General features: G+C 42.0%; 2 protein-coding genes across 6 annotated transcripts in view; one reads left to right on the forward strand and one right to left on the reverse strand.

Moving 5' to 3' along the window:
* Positions 1-5,350, reverse strand: part of LOC135896839 (zinc finger protein 425-like) — a 38,731-nt gene extending 33,381 nt beyond the window's left edge. The window contains exons 1-2 of one of the 4 annotated variants that reach the window (XM_065425322.1): positions 5,277-5,350; positions 2,788-4,562 (exon numbers count right to left, since the gene is read on the reverse strand). In XM_065425322.1, the coding sequence (XP_065281394.1) occupies positions 2,788-4,493 (1,706 nt within the window). In that variant the 5' untranslated portion in view covers positions 4,494-4,562; positions 5,277-5,350. Of the gene's footprint in view, positions 1-2,787; positions 4,563-4,706; positions 4,832-4,968; positions 5,117-5,276 lie in introns of those variants that run through there. The other 3 variants (XM_065425320.1, XM_065425321.1, XM_065425323.2) reach the window with 3 other exon arrangements.
* LOC135896838 (uncharacterized) overlaps positions 5,049-19,395 on the forward strand; it is a 159,488-nt gene continuing 145,141 nt past the window's right edge. For both annotated transcript variants that reach the window (XM_065425317.1, XM_065425318.1), the window contains exons 1-2: positions 5,049-5,188; positions 16,134-16,428. In XM_065425317.1, coding sequence (XP_065281389.1) covers positions 16,185-16,428 — 244 coding nt within the window. In that variant the 5' untranslated portion in view covers positions 5,049-5,188; positions 16,134-16,184. The remainder of the gene's footprint in view (positions 5,189-16,133; positions 16,429-19,395) is intronic.

Genomic DNA, 19,395 nt, shown 5'->3' on the forward strand with positions numbered 1-19,395 from the left:
AGGGCTCGTTGCAGCACCCCATGGCGGCTGTGGTAGACTACGCTACGCAGCACGCTGCTGCCATCTCAGAAGCCACAGGCAGCTGACCCAGCTATGCGCAGTACAAAGATTAAGTTATTTTTCTGTCTTTTTGAGATTGCATCCATTTATTTTTAATTTCTTTACCAAAAAATTAGCAACTATGTATTACTGGGAATGCTCTCATGATCACGAAATCAGTCAATAGGATTGGTGGGCCAGCTGCTTTCGATGACACTGCATGAAAACATTGCAGAAGCGAGAGCAAGTGATCTTTTGCTGGTTTTGACATGATATTGTGAATTCCCTGCTGCATGCAGTGCAGCAATATTTGGCTCACATGTTCATGGCAGCCTTTAGAACAGATCGGCAGTGTTTTCTATGTTCAAGAAGTGTTTCAAGGCCCCTTTAAGTGCATGGACCCTAAAGCAATAGTTAAATATATTATTTGTTGCAGCTCTGTGGTGGCTATAATGTGGGCATTGAACTAAGATGGTTACATACCAACTTTTATAGAGTGCTGTAACAACAGCACCACCATAGTGGATGTGGCCTTTGAACACTTAATCATCAGCAAGCAGGAAACCATATTCTAGTTGTGTACAAGGAATTTGACACATCCACCGTCAGCAATGTCTGATATGAGTATAAAATGCACAACTGGGGGTGTATGCTGTAAGAGTCCAGCTAGTTGACTGCCCATTTCGGCTGCTGCTGATTGACAGAAGCTGTACGAGCAAGAAGGAAACGAGCACTCCTTGCCTATCTCCTTCTTGCTCGTACAACTCCAGCCAATTTGCGGCGATCAAAATGGCCAGTCGACTTGGTAGACTCTTACAGAATACCCCCCCTGGAGCCAATTATATTATTTCTGCAAGACAGTAAAGGTGCGTACTTTCGAAAAATGTAATATATGTCTGTGTCTTTGAATGCAAGTTAATGGGGCACTAAAAAGGAATATTAAGTCAACCTGTATTAATAAATTACATTCTTGTAATAGTAAACAGCCACTCTTACTGCGAGAAGAAATTTTGCGAGTCAGAAAAAATTCAGACAGGTGGCAATAACACTTTGAGGTTCTCACACCAGCTCACTATGAGGCTATGGATTTTGAAAGTGCCTACTCAAGTCTAGCTAATTGTTTATCAGTGAAGGAGCATTACATTACATTCTAAAGCAATCAACTAAGCAATTTAAGTTTCTCTGTGCCCAGTATGGCTTTAAATAGGGAGTTTTAGCTTGTCCAGTACTTTGGTTAACACAGGCAGACTGGGCGTTTTATCGGGGGGGGGGGGTGGGGGAGGGGGGGGGGGTAGGCGTAAACGTGAGTGGCCAGAGTGGTGCAGCCACCTGGTAGGGCAGAGCTCAACCAGACGAACAATGATCTAATACTGCAGTAATGAAGTGCATTCTTTTTCATTGCTAGTCTAAATTTTCGCAGAGGCGTAATTATGTCACGATTCGCCACTGCCGAAAACTTGGATCAGCAGTGAAGTAGAATAAAGCTGGTCGATACAATGTTAGATCTGTGTTTGTGTGGTTCAGCTGTGCCCCAAGAGGTGAGAGCGCCTGTCAAGCCACTCACATTTACGCCTCCCACCCATCCGCTAAGACGCCCAGTCCGCCTGCGTTTACCGGAACGCCAGACAAGCTAAACCTCTCTAATGTCATCAGTACTTTCTTAACAATGAAATGAAAAATGCAGTCGAGTGCGGCAGATAATTAGATGGGATAATGAGATTAAGAAATTAGTTAGAATAGTATGCGTTCAGTTCACACAAGCCAGGATAACTGAAAGATTGCTGGGTGGATGTCTTCTGTGTTTCAGCGAATAAGCGGACTGCGATGACTACTTTTCTTTGTGAAAGCAAGCTCGTGTATGTACGTTTCGCATGAAGAAACTTTCATTTGACTGAACGCCTTTTCGAGATGTTCTAAGTTTGTTGGAGTTGTACTGTACCTATACTTATAACAGTAGCATTACCAAAGTTGGGCACATAACCACATGCAATGTAATACAAATTTAGATACAGCTTTCTGAATGATCAACAAAAGCATGGTCATACTCTTAATGATAGCAGCTGAAAAAATGAAAGTCTAATTTTTAAAATTTTGTATTTCATGCCCAGTGGCAACGATGGCATCAGTATCATGTCTCAGATATGGCGATTTTGTTGACATATTGGGGCTTTGTGCAGCAAAGATAGCGAATAGTTGCCATGTTGAGTCTTTGCATACTTTTGACCTTAACGGGAATGGGAGGAGGATATACTTTGCCTCGACAGAGGATGCACACGCGTTCCCTGTTTGGCAGTGAGTGTGCCTTCCGGTGGGATCATGGGCACATGCAGACCTCCTATTGCACGCAAAAGATGCTAGGTCGCGGATTGTGACCCAAGAGTGCAGCCAAGCTGGCACGATATACCATCCATTGCATACTTTTGAATGTAGTACAACCATTATTTATCAACAATTCTGATCATATGCTGCAAGAATCACAGATGCCTTAGGAAGTTGGTGAAAGGAAGTTCATTGTGGTGTAGCCAATAATTTTTTTTTAATCTCATTAAGCCTCTACTCATGGTAGAGCTGCCTATTTTGAGTCCCAGAGGTGTAATATACCTACCTATCCAGCTTAGCTGAGTATTTCTCTTCAGTATCCTTTTAAAGAATAAAAGAAAAGCCAACTGAAAACAGTGCAACATTAAATACAATGTTCCGAGTGCATTCACAATAGCATGTTTAGAAAAGCAGGAAGTGCAAACTTACATAAAGCTTCCCTGTTCCCTGTTGATCTTTTGCCTCCAAGCCATCTGAGAGGAGGATATTGCCGAGTCACTCGTCTCATGTGGCAACGTCTTACGGCACTCTTCTTTCTTCTTTGGTGTTGTACAAATGGGCTTGACAGCCTGCTTCAGTGAACCAACGGCAACCTGACATGGAGGCCCAGCTCTGAACTCTGGTAGTGCAGGTGCAGGCTGCTTTGGGGCAGTATCTTGGGAGGGTGCAGACTCAAGTAATGTCACTTCTTCAGCTGGAGTGGAAGCTCGCATCTGGTCAGGCTGGTTAGTGTAGATCCACTCCAAGCGTATCTTTTTGGACTTTGCCTGGTGGGCTTGACTTAAATGACGACAACAATCATCAAGTGTGAAAAAGCCACGCCGGCACTTGCCACAAAGAAATCGCTTCTCTGCACGATTTATTGGTTGTTGACAGTTTTGTTGAACAGACTTTCTCTGCATAGCAGGGGCAAATTTCTTGTTGCCTTGACGATGGGACTCTGCATGTTTAATGGCTTCAATTTTTGATTCGTGGAGGAAAAGGCAAACCTTGCAACGATAGCAAACAACCTGTTCAACAAGGTTTGCAGCAGAAAAATTCTTCTTAGCAGCTTTTTGTGCAGCGTGCTCATTTTGCGCACTTTTTGGAATGGCGGTTTGAATAAGGTCTTGTCTTCTACTGTTGTCCAGGTCCTCAGAAGCAACAGGCTGAGGTAACTTTGAAGATATTGAGGCTGGAGGAGGAACTAAATTTCCAGTTTTATTCAATGAGTCACATAAAAGGCTTGAGGCTCCCTCAGCCGTAAGTTGCCTCTGTGTGTCGGAGAAAGATGGCTTGTTTAGTACCATATGCTGCATACTTGCCATATCACTAGAGTTTGTGTGACTGGCTGCTTTCAAAGAGCTGTTACTTGACCTTTCTTCTTGTACTGTGTGCACCTGTTGCGAGCATGGAATGTTACAATTTGATTTTGCAGTGCAATACAGGGCATCATCCAATAACCCATTTAGTGAAGATGGCTGTTCGGATGAAACGCTGTTATTTGGAATGTTTAAGAGTGGAATGCATGAGTATTGCTGGTAAGCAGATGTGATACTGTCAACGTCAAGCACTGCCTCTGTTGGCGCCATGTGCTGAACATCAATTCCAAGAGATGGCAACGATTCAGCAGGAGAGAGGTTTGACCTCTGGATGTCGCAATAAGAATATGTGGCTTCCGTTTGGTAACCATGATGCCGAGATTGTTCATTGATGTCGTGAATTTTAGTGCCGTCAACATGGTATGTTGCAACATTTTGACTTAAGCTGACTTGCATGTCATCGATATGCTTCTCCGAGGACGCTGCAGCACGAGGCGCCTCTGGGCTTGTCTGAGTGTTGGTCATCTGCGCCAGAAGTGCCCACAACTGCAAACCACCTCCGGCACGAAGCCCCGGTCGCAGCTCGGATACCGGTGGCAGGGCACCTGTTGACTGGGTGTCGGACGTGCTTGGGCCCAACATTCCGTTGGAAAGCCAAGTCGGTATAGATGAAATATGAAAGGTGCCATTCTGACTGCATGTTGTAGGAGTGCCCCCCGAGACGTTGGCTACTGAAGATTCGAAGTTTTCAAGGCAATGTGCAATTTGTGAAGCTTGACTAGATGCGGAAATATCGCAGTTGAGGATATCGGTTGACGACGCTCCAAAATCCATTGATGAGATTCTGCACAAGCTCTTGTAATTAGAGGCTTTTAAGCTTTACCTTCATGCTGCACTTGGCACCTGAAAGATGAAATGTCGTGTTCAGAATGACAGCCACAGTGACGACAATCTCAGTGAAGTAGTCTGCTATTAGTGGAGGTATCTCGCCTATGCACTCTCGATGCGATTTAACATTTTATAACAAGCCATAAATGAACTACACACGTTCGATTAGGAAGTACATCATCGGCACACGATCTCACATGCTCTACGCGCTGAGGGAAATTCAAAACCGCGGCACTGATTCCGTAAGCCTACGAGCACCTCGTCTAGAGGCTAGGGAGGTGAGCCCAATAAATAGGGAACGATAAGCACTAGTTTTGAATTTGTACAACATGCACAAGGAGAAAGTTCAATGCATCGGCAAGTAAAAAAATTGGCCCACAAGTGCACGTCTTTTATTTACAAGCAAAATAAATTTTGTTACCTAAGGTGCATGGTCGCGTATAGTCTCTACAGGGGTTCCAAATTTCATCCAATATGCCCAAGAAAAATGTGGTTGGGCTATCCAAATAAGAGCCATCCAATGAAAATTCGAGAAATAACCGCCATACCAAGGCAACGCTGCAATTCGCCTACTTTCAGCCAATGGAGTAAATGTGCGACAACACAACCAAGAAACAGCAATGGCGTCGGAGCGTGCGCAGGTAAGCTCAGGATGCAAAAATTCTGCCTTTATTGATCTTTAAACGAAGTCATCTGGGTCTCAAAATTAAAACATACACTTAAACATACAAACGATCGGTTTTCTGGTCATTCCAGTCAACTATATTGGCGTAAACACACCATACGGCCATGGCGGAAAGAGTATTATACCCTCACACCAAAGGCGTTTCTGAAAATAACCTCGACTCAAGACAAGAAATTTCGCTTCTATGGCCGGCGGATTGACGTCTGCTCCTACTCGGCGGTTTCAATTTGTGGTTGTAATAAAGTAGCTTAAACTTTAGGCGGAATTTGTTAAGTTATTGTTGTGAAACTACATTATATACGTTCTGTTTGTACAAGTAGTCGAGGAAAACGTGACTAGGCCTACATTATCGCTTTATCGCCATAGCTGCATGACATTTCAGTGTGTGTTGGTCCACAGCCTGTTTACTGTGCATCACTATTTTTACCGTTTCATTCTCGTGTGCTAAATTTAGAATTGTTGGCAGTTTTTGTTTCTTGTGGGGTAATGCAACTGCACATAGCAGTGACTTCAAACATATGCTGTGGACGTCCCTGTTTTGCTTTTGTTCGGTGTCGTGTTGCTCCATTCACTGGCAGGCTAGTAGTGCGTCTTTCGTAGCCTCACGCTTCTCACTATATTGTAACTTCTGAGGTAAATTTCTGTGAACCATTTGCCCTCACCAGCCTTCTTGTGACCGATGGGATAATACGAAGTCAGCGCCGTGTGTCTTTATAGTTGTACTGTAGCACGTCACCGTAATAGTGTGGAGTTCAGCTGTTGTGCTATTTCTGAGAACCTCGGATACCACCAATAGTTTACTTTCACTTGACATTCGTGCCTCGACAACGTTTCATTAATTGTGCTGGTGTGCATATTCTCTACGCTAGCACTTCATATTCTTGTTTGTATAAGATACTGGCCATGTTTTAATAAAGCAAGTGTTAACGTGCACAGGTGGTGCGTTTTTTTGAGTAGTTTGCATTTACGAGCAATGCAGACAAACATCGTGATTTGTTTACGAAAGCTAGTGCAAGTAGATGCAGATGCTGTGACCCACGTGCAGTGTGTGGAAATATCGTGGTTTCTGTTTCAACGCGAGCTCGTTTGGTGCTGTCCACACGAGTTCGGGACTACGTCAAATGGCGAAGCATGGGAATGCCCACGTGTGCCCTATCACCAGGTATTAAAGGAAACCAGTGATCCTGACCTGGTAACGCATAGAGCGATGCTCCGTTATAGCCCGACTTGCATACTGCTGCGTGCAACCGTTCTTTTTTCATTCTACACGGACTTGCGTTGTTACATGTGTTGAGACAACATATTTTCGCGTGGCACTTCCGGTAATAAATTAAATTTTGCAGTTTAATTTTACACTGAATACCGTATTTAACATGACAGTCTTAGCATTCAAGTGTCTGCACAGCACACAGCAGTAACTTTTTACGTCTCATGTTGACCTTGATAAAAAAATGTATCCGAAAGCCTGATTGTTGCTTTTCTGAATTCTCCCCCAGTTGATCTCTTCAACGCGATTATTTAAATATGTGAAACCAAATACTGTGTCGATTCCTAAAAACGTAAGCCTGAGCATGCGCTTTTAGCACTTATGATGCTTCTGTGAGAACTGTGGGTATTGGACACCTCTGAATTTGTCAACTTCTGCTTGCCACAGTAACGGTGGTCACAGTTTATTTTAAACAGCTGATGGAAGAAAATTTGATGCTGGAAATTTTTATGTACTGATATCTGGTGCATGTCTACAAAATCAAATCCTAATCATTTGTCTCGCCGCACCACCTTTCAGTCCTGAAAGAACTATAATTCTTTCAAAACTGAAAGGCAGTGTAGTGAGACAAATTATAGGTCTATCAGGACTGAAAGGTGGTGTAGTGAGACAAATTATTAACATCTGAATTTGTACATATGCACCAGATATCGGTACATAAAAGCATTCTAAGCATCAAATTTTCTTCCATCAGCTGTAGCTGTGGCTATTTGAAAGCCGTGCATTGTTGCTCATAGAGATTACACCTGTTCTTTCGTGCAGACTAGCGAATGAAATTTATATTCAAGGTAGCCTATCATGGTACTAGTTACATTTTGTTGGCTGATGTAACTATGTTAATATTTCAACTATACAAGATGTCTTAGTGAAAACAATGAGTGAATTCTTGTTAATTAGTCTATTATGCATTTCATTTTTTTGCAAGTGATGTCCGTCTTTTCAAGTAGGCCAGCTCATGGACTAGAATTAGAATTGTGCTATCTGCCGCAGAAAATTTTAAACAGATTTTGAAGGTGTTCACTGAAATACTCTGCATTAGCACCTGCTACATTTGCAGTCTGTTCTCACTAGTAAAGCTGGTGGTATGGCCTTTAGGGGTGGTGAAGAATTGATTGAAATGAGAGTAGAAATGATACGTGAACCTGACCTGGGTATTGTACGAGTTTTATTCCTTTTGGTCATCAAACAAAAAGCAAGAAAAAAAAATGGCATTTTTGCTTTGGCAGAGCCAGGAGTTGCTGAAGAATAATGGCTGACTTGGTGAATATTTAAATTCAAGAGTTTCACTGTGCTACCTTGATGGCCATGAAGTTATCTCTAGCATTTGTGTGTGCACGTATGTGTGCATATGTTGATGCTGCAGTTCATTAAGTTAGGCTCCAGACTACCATTCAGTTGATATGTCATTAAAATATAATTGTGCTAAGTATAGCAAGGGCTACTGTATTATATTTCATTGTGATTAAGTGAGAAGAGCCAGGACATTTAAGACACTGTTGTGCTCATTGACAGGTACTGAAGTTTTTCGTAGAGTGGTGCTATGTTTATGACGCATTCTGCCTCTGCCTGGAGACAAGTACACTGCATGGGTCGTGCATGCACAAGCTTGGAGTGTACTTTGTTGGTTTCCTGGGAGGCACGCCTAGGCCTCAAGGAAATTCAGCTTTTCTTTCTTTTTTTGTGGGGGGGGGATATACGGTCTTTGTTTAGTCTTTACTTCTCTCGCGCTGGTTCTTTAGGCCCGCTCATAAAGTACTTGCCTGCCTTGGTGGCTATGGCATTCTACTTCTAAACGAGGTCATCGGCTTTATTTCTTGCCACTATGATGGCATTCCAATGGCGGTGCAATGCGGGAACACTCGTTCACCAAGCTTTCAGTGCACATAAAGAGCACCAGGTGGTCAAAATTAATCTGGAGTCCTTCACTGTTTTTCACATCCCCTTGTTGCTTTGAGACATTAAACCATATCACTCAGTCATTGCTCATGGAGAGCTAGATGTTCCTTGGATGCCTTGACTCTAAGTTGCTGTGAAGGCTGTACTTTACATTGCATGTAACTTCTTTGATGGTGCATATAACTAGGGCCGTATTCTCAAACATTCGCCTTCTGTGATAGTTTCGCCGCTGCTATAGTCTCGTTCAATAAATCAAGTGACTGCTTACTCGTGACGTCAGCGTGCACTATCAATACACGCTGTCGAACGCTTCACATCACATGAGAGAGCGCACCATGCGAGTGCAGAGCGGCTCGGGTGTGTTCTTTTCGAGTGTAGTGGCCACAGTGCGGGTTCTGCTCACTGACTACGGTTGGTTACGGCTGCTTTAGGTAAAATAAATTGAATAAAGAAGTGTGAAATGTGTTATTTTAAATGAATCAACAAATATCGTCGCGAAACAATGCGTGTAAGGCGCCACCAATAAGGCTACTATAAGCCACCACCTACCTTGTCTCTACTACACTCCACCACCAACCAAACGCCAAAAGACGTGTTCGTTAATTCAGTATATGTCAGGAGCACCCATCGAAACCATGACATTAAAATGACATAGGCCGGAACTACTATACTACACTGTTTATTTTCCGGTTTTGCTAAAACTGCCAATCGGCGCACGCTGTTGGCGGAGGCGTGGCCAAGGCGATAGTTTCGCGGAAGGCGAATGTTTCAGAATATGGGCCCTATTCACTGAAGAGCAGCTTACATTTTGCTTTGTTTAAACTATAACAAACACTTGCTTTAACTGCCAATTGTGTAGCCTACGACAGCCTTATACACAAAATTGTACTCAATGTCTGTCATATATTTCAAGTTAGTGCAAAAAAGAGCCTTTAGGGTTTGTTTACACCATTAAAAGTGCTTATGTTAAAAAAACTCTGCAAGTGAAGTATTTGGGTGTTACACTCAGGAGTAACTTAAGTTGGGAACCCCATATAGATAATATTTATTATAATGCACTAAAAAAGCTGGTATTTTTAAAATGTATACTACTTCATGCGTCACCCACTGTAAAGTTAACAGCATACAAAGCCCTCATCAGGTCAAAATTGGAATATGCGGTCCTAATCTGGAGTCCGTATCAACAATATTTAATTTAATATATAGAAAGGGTGCAGAACTTAGCCTTGAGGTTTATCTATTCTACCTATTCGCGTCTCTCAAGCGTATCTGTCCTTCGCGATAGGGCAAAGATGAAAAAACTTGATTATCATAGAATGGTGTCCAGATTAAAATTTAATTATCAGCTTTACCAAGGTCAACTTAATATACCGCGTGAACATCACATAACTGAGCTGTCCATGCATTTGACTGTACACAATAAAACAGTTAGGCAACCATTTATTTACCTTAACATACATCAATATTCCCCATTACCTCATGCTATATCAATATGGAATAAATGACCACAAGTAGTTCATGCTTATACAACACAATCGTTCGTTCATATTGTGAATAATTTTTCTCTCGATTAGTAGCTGCACACAATGAAGAAAATTAATGAATTCTCGTGTGTGTGTTGTATTAAAATGAGGTAAAATGCTGAACGTGGTGAACTGTTGTGTGTGCATGCAATGTCACTGCTTTGTTGTCGAGTTTTGAACTACAACTATTGTTCTTACTTCATATTTATTGTTGATAGTTCAAAGTTGGAGATGCTGATGTCCCTGTATTTTTTTCGTTATTCTGTATTTTTCGATTTCTAGTCTTGTTTATTACCATTGATGTTACCACTCCTGCTTGGGCCCAAATAGGGCCTGCAGTATTTTAATATAAATAAATAAATAAAGTTCTCCCAGAAACCCATAAACAAGCTAGCGGAATACCTAACGATGACAGGGTTGCAACTGAGCCCAGAGAAAACAATTCACCCTCACCTAGGGGAAGGAAACTAGTTGTGCCAAGGTGCATTTCTTTATCTGGGTGGCATACAACTTCAGAGAACAACTGAGTTGACAGTCCAGATTCTGGGCAAACTAGAAGCCAGAAAGCCAACCTTCGAGAGCCTGCTCACGAAAGGACTGTGTGGGATAACTGGTTTCCCAAAACACGCCAAGGTAGAACTCTTCTAGTACTATAGGCTACCTAAGCTCAAAGCAATCGTGTGATTCAATGAAAGAAAACTGTAGGTGTACAACATCTACAGAGTCTGGCAGTAGTTTCCACTTGCATCACGGGACCTTGCTTGGGAACTGGAAGCCCATATCACGAGAATGGCACTTTAGGAAGATGTAGAAGTTTCATTACCAATCTGATGACGAGGGAACACAGTCCTGAAAGCCAGTTGAGAGCCCAAAGTATCAATGAAGAAACTTCGTTGAACAATGGCTCTGACTGTGCACAGATGCTGCTTGGAACCGGATGACTTTCACAGCTAGCTGTGGTGGCTACTGCTGACACTACAAGATACCTTAAGTTTGTGATAACAATTGTGTGACAGCAGTCTGAGCACAATTGAGATTGAACTTCAAGACATCTATGCTGTAGAGCGGTAAAAGGCAGCTTATGGGAAAAGTAAAGTAATGGTATACACATCCCTTGATGCCTTAAAGGAACCCTTAAATGATTTTGTCAGCTGTGTACAAATGTACTGAGTTGGTAGGATAGGTCCTTGTGACTGCCAAGGGTCAGATTGAAGTGCACTGCGCACACTGTGTAATTATTATTTGTTTCAAACGTCTGCATCACTACAGATTGTAGTGACAATGCTTTTCATGTTTTCACCCTCCTTTGCCCATTCTACGTAGAATGGGTGAGTAATGTCACTCAGAAGAGCAATCTGATTGGCTTTCCACGTAACATTATCAGCAATACTTCAGCTGTGCCATAGAACTAAGCTTCCTTATTATAGCATTGTAATGCAGTAATGTTTATACCTGTAGAAATATTTACACAAATGCAACAAATCTTTCTTTTTCAAACCAATGGTGCACTGATGTTGAGTATGTGGGTTGCCTGCGAGAGAAGGAATTGAATAAAGAGTTTCTTCCAAAATGCTGGAGACTGGCTAGGTTGCACAGAGGAAGGCAAGAAAGAATGCAACAAAAGTGTAGTGGTATTATTAGAAAAATCAAAAGTGCAAGAAAGACACTGTATGAAGAAGTGTCCAACTAGTCCACCTATCCGTCCTAAAAGTGTTGTAATAGCTGCTGGTGGGACATGGAGGAGTTAAGTCATAGGAGCATGGGTGCAGCAGTCTCTTCTGGCAGCAGAAACACATAGTACCAGCACTAGTGCTCCTATTCTTGCACTGCAGGTGTATGCAAAAAGTAAACTGCAGCAACCGCATGCTGTAGGAGATGCGAACACTGCAAGAAACTTAATTTTGACACCACCAACACCACAGTAGTAAGAAAAACTGTCAGCCAATCGCGCCTTTCTCTTTTTTTCCCCCCACATGCGCATGGGGTTGCGCTGGAGGGGTTTTTGGCATACAGGTGACAGAGGGATGGACAGACGAATCGGCTAGCCATATACAGCTTCGCTGTGAAAAATTTCTGGCTCCATTTAAGGGTACTGGCAGGAACACACCATAGAAAGGCAACAGAGGATGAGGTCTCTGCTGTAAATTAAGCATGGCTTGCAGCCGGGTGGCCCACCTGAATTGTGTATCAGGACATGTGAGCAACCTTGGCAATGAGGCACTAACTATATGCATTAATGAGGCACTTCGTATTCAAGTATGTCCTCTGCCAAGGTTTGAGCAACCCTGTCCATTTATCATGTATAACAGTGGGAAGGACTAAGGAAGCAAGTGAAATGCATTGTGCGAGACGATACCTGTGATTCCTCATCCCATACCAAAGGGAATTCCCCCCAAAGCACAAATTTTGGTACGCAAGGCATGCATTGGCTTTAGCCTAGCTGAAGATATCCTAGTCAAGTTGTTGGGTGGTAGACTTCCTTTAAATTGGAAAAACATTAGATTCAAGGGCCCTTAAAACTCCTTGAAAATAAATTTGCTCCTTGAATTCCTTGGGAAACTGGGATTGCTGATGGCTTTGGACATTCAAAGTAACAAACTCTGCATACGGGCTATGCCATTGACACTGTCTATTGGGGAACATTCCTTATTTTTGACAGTGTGGCTAAATGATTGCAATGGGGCATGTAGACAGCCACCAATGACAGGCTTGTTTAAATCATTGTTGCCATCGTGGAGCTAGACAAAGCCAGCTCAAGAAATCAAGTCGTGCCAGTTTTCTGTTCTTTTTGCTGGTTGGTTCACACCACTGCCATCATGGCTCCATTTAACGCTCTAGGCTCTAGAAATGCCTGACGGAAAGTAAGTTTCAGCCATTTGGCTTGAGCATCATTGAGTATCATTGGCCGAAGACAAACACTGCTAAAAAATCATGCCAGAAGGCAATTGACATTATTATCCTAATATAAATCTCATCGCTGTCTTATATTGACATTTAAAGCAAAGAGTGACTAGGTAATTACTATTCATTAATGCCACGGGAAGCATCACCAAATTTCCTCTCCCCTCCTGCCTGCTTTTTATTTACAGGAGTACTGATATGACATTTCTCACTCGTCATTCTTTTGCATTACATGCAGGTCTGAATATTTGATGCCCTAGAGGAATAGTGGCAAGCATTGGAATGACCTTAATAATTTACTATGGCCAAGGTTGGGCATTGTCTAAAAATGTTTTGCTTAGTTAATGAGAAATTTTTGATTGCATAATTAATTAATGAACTTTGTTGACTTACCATGCGCGAGCTCAATAAACCAAGAAAACTGATTATTTACAGTTGAAACTTGATTTAACGAAGTGATGACCGCACTCGAATTATTTCGTCCAATCGGGAAGTTCGGAAAATTGAGTATGGGATTTTTCGGTCCTGCAAAATCTAAAATGGTAACGTAGTGACACCCAAAAGGTACCGCAGTGTTCTATTCACCGTTAACCCACACCTGCGCATGTAAAAAGTCTGCAAGGGCGGCCGAACTACCGCTGTCCCTAGCGCTATCTGGTATGTAAGAACGCTAGTGACTGCTTAGCTCACTGTTCCGTGCATGGGCGCTGCGTGCCGCCTCATCAAAATAAAGCTAGGGCCATGGCTAGGGTGCCCAGATGTTTTAACACGATGGCGTTAGAGTGCACACTCGAAGAAAAACATGTCTGTGTCAATATTAGAAAGAAATCACAGCTTTTTTACTCATTTATTTCTGGAAAAGCTTCGTTAAATTGAGTTTAATGCAAGCTAGTTTTGTGAATTCGGGTTGAGAACATTTAACCTTAAGGGTACTTGTCGGGGAGTGGAAATTTCTTCGTTAGATTGGGAACTTCATAAAATCGAGCTTCGTTAGATCGAGCTTTAACTATATATAGACAAAGTTTGTAGAAAAATACAAACCATGCTATTTGAAACAACAGTCACACTTTTCACTCACACTTTTCAGTCACACTTTTCGTGCATGGACAAATCCAAGCATATCAAGCTCATTTAGGTCTAAGTGAAAGTCCACTTATGGAGGCGAAGCTTGTTAATCTTCTCTGGTAAGAAAGTTCCTTTGCCTACTAACAGTCATGCTGTACTGCACTGAAAAAAGGCAACTGCATGGCATATTTTTCCTGTGCTAGCTTGAAGTGCAGTGTAACTGGGTGTTTTCTTTCTTGAGACTGTGGGAAAAGATTTGTGAGGCGATGCCCCTTAATGTATGTGCTGCATAATTTCGCTAACTCTGTATTTCGTCATAAACTAAAACAAGTGCCCCCAGAAACTAAACTTCATGAATACAAATCACTCATCAGGCCAAAAATGGAATACGCGTGCACCGTCTGGGATCCGCATAATAAACACAATATTAATGCACTGGAAATGATTCAGTGGGAAGCAGTTAGGTTTATTTTTTCCAAGTACCGTATAACTGACTCACCAACAACTATCATTTACGATTTTTGTATACAGACATTACAACTATGACAGAAAATTCTAAGGATTAAATTTCTTTTTCTACTCAAAAATAACACTCTCAATCCATCCTGCCCCATATGCCCGACCATTAGCTGCAAGACAAACCAGAGATCACCACTCTGAATCCTTAACTCCCTAACAAACAAGAACCAATGCCTTCAAATTTTCCTTTTTTCCCCCATACTATTAAAGAATGGAACACACTACCATTATCATTCTTAAGCAGCACTGACTCAATTGATCTGATTAATTTTTGATCTGTTAATTTCGCAACAGAGATGTCAGTGTTTTGTTTGTTTTCTTCTGAATGATGTGTGATTATTCTGTGTAATTTTACCACTCCTGCTTGGGCCCGCATGGGCCTGCAGTATTTTGTAAATAAATAAATAAATAAATAAATAAGTAAATAAATGAAGAGTCCCTCAGCAGGCTCTGTTGGAAAATTTGGTTGTATGCAATTGTGAAACACCACCAAGGGAGAATTTTATTGCAAGAATTCTAATGTGCTCTATAGTAGCCGATATATAAACAGATGGAATGTTTGCCGAAGGGGCAAGCAGCACTATTGAGGAGGAAAGCATACAAACTTTAGTTAGAATTTTCAGCTATTTTTGCAGTGTGCATTGGTATGATATTTCCAGACACTATAGTTACCTCATGACCTACGCACCACATTTGCTTGTTTACAATGCCTTTAACCTCTTCAGGAGCCCTTTATTACTGTACACATTCCACACCTTTCCTAAAAGGTGTTGCAGGGCTCCTTCAGTGCATGGACTTGCATAGTCATTTTAGCCTCCGAGTGTCGCACAGTATACAATACTGTTCTGCTCTCGCAGTTTATGGTTGCTTGCTTTCTGTGGGTTTACAGAATTTTAATGCAATTAGCATTCTACGGGAACTTCAGCATTTTTCGGTATTATGTCTCCTTCTAACCTCTGTCACGCCAACTTAAGTCATTTGAGTATGTGCCTGAATAGACAATTTGAAAAGTAAAAAAATTTCAATAAATTATGGAGTTTTACATGCCAAAACCACGACCTGATTATGAGGCACGTCGTAGTAGGGGTCTCCGGAAATTTGGACCACCCAGGTTTCTTTAATGTGCGCCTAAATCTAAGCACACGGGTGTTTTCGCATTTTGCCCCCATCGAAATGCGGCCGCCGTGGCCAGGATTCAATCCCGCGGCCTCGTGCTTACCAGCCCAACACCATAGCCGCTAAGCAACCACGGCGGGTAATTTGGAAATAATTGGGCAATTGGGTATGCAAAACTGGGCATGTGCCGTTGGGTATGTGCCGCTCTTCGATTAAAAAACAAAAAGAAGAAGCGTGAGAGTGGATCCCAGCCACTCCACATGCCTCATCAAGCTCATTGATAAACACTCCGCACTTGTGCATATCACAGCTCTGTCTGCGCCTTTCACATTATCACTTTCATGATTATAATTGTCGCAGTAATCATCATCATAATGATCAGCATAACATATAAAACATATCCCCCATCACCAATTACACACCCGTCATAAAAAATATTGCTAATCGCATTAATGTTGCCAATCATCTAAAAAAAATTGATGTGCTGCCATTTTTTTTTTTTTTTTGCAAGCTTGTGCCAATAACTTCTATGTGTGTAGTGGTGTATTCTCAACATTGATATCGGGCTTGTTTGTTTGTTTGTTTGTTTTCCCTGCCCATTTATTTCTTTTCAGGCAGCAATGGCTGGGGCTACTGACACTGTGCTGTAGCTGCTTGCTGGGCGGATGGAGGACTTGGCACCACAGCTGGGTGGCATACTTGTTGGTGACACCAGCAGCGATGAGCCCAACTCACAGAGCACACTGTATTCTGGCGGCATCAGTGTCCCTGTGACCTTGGTGGTTTCGGGTGGCCTCCCTGACCAAGCAGATATGGAAACCCACAGCAGTGCCATGTTGTCCACTCTAGCACTACATACTGATGATGGTTGTGGCCCAGCAACACAATTTTTTCTTGAGCAACTAGCTGGTAAGAAGCAGAATGTTGACCACAAGTATGCTGCTAGGCTTAAATGTGACAATTATGTTGGGCTGCATAAATTTTAAATAGTGCAAGAGCTTCTGCTCATTAAGGGAACCAAAACATATGACTTTAGAATGTCTGGGAAGTATGGCATATACATAATATTATGTTAGCAGCAGAGAATGTGTTGCATGAACGTTGTATTAAATGAGGTTAGAATGTAGGGCAGTATCGACATACAACAAATGTGTGTTTTAGAATGCGTGCATTGAGCAAGTTGCCGCTTCATTGTGTGTGCACCAAAAGAGTTTGGTAGAAATATAGAGAGACATGTCTTAGGGGACCAAGGACGGCAATAACTGGATACGTGAGACATGTATCATTCAGTGCCATAAAATCTGGTCTCATCAACTTCTGGTCAACTAATCTTAACAGTTAAAAGGAATGGAGATGTTTACCCAGCTGTAGTTTAAAGCCGATGCCAGATGTGATGTGCATGAGTTGCACCCCTCCTTATCCCGCTCCAGGGAAGAGCATGTTATGCAGCACGCCAACTTTTAAGTGGGTCAAATATGAGGGGAAATAGAGCACACAGAGGAGAGTGTCACTGCCCCAGGCAAGTGAGAAGGTCTTGAGCGTTGATTGAAAAACGTTGCGAACCTGTTCCGGTAGCTCAGTGGCTATGGCATTCGACTGAGAATGAGAGTGTGGGCTCGAACGTCTTGAAGTAGAATATAAAAATGCTCATGTACAGCTGATTGTAAAGGCTTTAAAAGCACAGAATTCACACAAATGTGTAATTCAAGTGAGCAATGTGATATTTGTACAGGGATGTATCCTGCCCTGAAGGCAGATGAAGTGGCTGTGACGAAATTTCATTTTCTCACAAAGTTCTCGTTTCTACAACTTCTTTGAGAGTACTTAGATTTAGGCGTACACTAAAGAGACATGAAAGAAAAACACTGAGTTTAGGCTGAATATGTATTATGTCAAAACTCTATTTTCATTAATACAGTGGATTTTCTTTAAACGGAACTTCAATGACCAGTGAAATTGGCTCCGTTTATCAGGAGTTCCATTTACTGAGAGACAAAGCTTGAGCTTTGCATAAGTACAAAATCTACCAACCATGAGGATGGTGTTCCTTTTAAGCAGCAGTTCCATTTAAGTGATTTGCATTTATCGAGGTTCCACTGTATTGCAGTAAGAGTTTGATTACTGGAAGAGAAAATGAAAAACGAACTCTCATTTTTAAAATTTCGCACTGAAAATGCACTGTCGGTCTGTTGGTGTAATTTCATGGATAGATTTCTTAAGTCCCCTCCTCAGGGTATCGGAACGAGAAAGCAATTAAGGTGCATTTCCTGTACATGTGCTTTACATTCTTTAGGATGCCAATGTGCTGGAATTGGTGATGTTTGTTGGGAAAAACATAATGCAAAGATTCTAGATGAATGACAGGTTATTCAGATGCATTGCGCAGTTAACATCAATCCCTTGCAGTCATTGCATGCAAGTTGGCTGCCCTGTAGCAAAGGAAATGTTCTAACAGTCTGCACATGGATTCACGTCAGGTGGGCCATTGGCATAGCCTTCCAGCCATGTCACTTTGGCATGTGTGGTGCTGCAGGAAATTTGCTGTTGCACTCTGCTCATTTGTAAGCGTGATCCACTGGCCAGACTGTGAAAATGGTGGTGAACTGCACCCTCCCTGCTGCATTTATCGGTTTCAAATAGTGCAAAGTTGAGTCTCCTGGTAGTAAATGCACGAAGCCATTTAATTTGGCTGTCTCATTTGTGCTTTCATGAATGTTTTGAAGACAGGTGAGAATTAATACATGAGAATCTGTTGCAGGTGCTGCATGTCGCAAAAAAGGAACCATATGTGTTGACTTCGTATGCAGCGCACAAGGAGTTGTTGATGCAGCTTCCCTGCAGTGTTAAATTCACGAGACCTCAGGTTGCAAGCAACTGTTGCGAAACGTATCAATTTTCTTTACGGATAACGTCTCGGAACGGTGGCCCCTGAACATTGACATGAACATGTTATGGACAAAATCACTGGCTAGTATGGGTCTTCAGATTGTCTGGCTGTCCGACTCTGGTGTGTTAATTTACACTGGGATACATTTGAACTTGGGCGTTGTGCTACAGAGATCATCAGTAAGTCTAACAAAGAGATTGCTTACAGAGAGAATGTGGAGGCATAATTTTGTCGCTTTGCCATTCATTTGCTTGATAGCATTAGTCAAGTTTTTGTCCACATTCCCTCACTCCATGCTGTTGCTAATTGTTGATACCCAAACACCTGTTCTTCCTTCGTTTATTTGGGAAGTAGTTTCGCACGCAGTGTGTGTTCCGCAAGCTTTTTACTTAATCACATATTTTATTGTTGCTTCAAGTAACTTCAAGACCTGTAAATTTATTTGTATGGCAGTTTTGATTTTAAAAACATCAGTAAAAGTATCAGAAACTTGACATTATTGCTTGCTTTTGGTTTCAGCATGGATACCTTGTCCCAGTGAATGCGTATACCTTTTTCTGTTGAACACCAAAATAATGGCATAAATGAAGCCTGAATACACAGAAAAGCACATAAGACAAGTTATACTTTCCAGTGACAGCATTACTCGGTGTGCTAAGTGGTGACTTGTTCTGTCCAGTTAATTTCTTCGCCTGCCACCATGTTGAACCACTGTGCTTTCAAAGTTGTAGCGTAAGCCTACAGTGCATCTGCACCTATTGAGGCTCTTCTTGCTTACTTCTTTATACGAGTTTTCTTGTTAGTATAAAATGTAAGACCTGATTGATGTTTAGCGAAACACTGAACAAATTGAACACTTGTTATCCAGGAAATATATGATAGCCAGGGAATAGTACCTATCTGGAACATATCAGCGAGGTTCTAGGAGTCAGCTGTCATTATTTGTACAAACAAATGGGGAAGAACCTAGTGGTTAGTGTTGCCATCTG

The sequence above is a fragment of the Dermacentor albipictus genome, chromosome 1, assembly GCF_038994185.2.
Source record: "Dermacentor albipictus isolate Rhodes 1998 colony chromosome 1, USDA_Dalb.pri_finalv2, whole genome shotgun sequence".
Taxonomy (NCBI): domain Eukaryota; kingdom Metazoa; phylum Arthropoda; class Arachnida; order Ixodida; family Ixodidae; genus Dermacentor; species Dermacentor albipictus.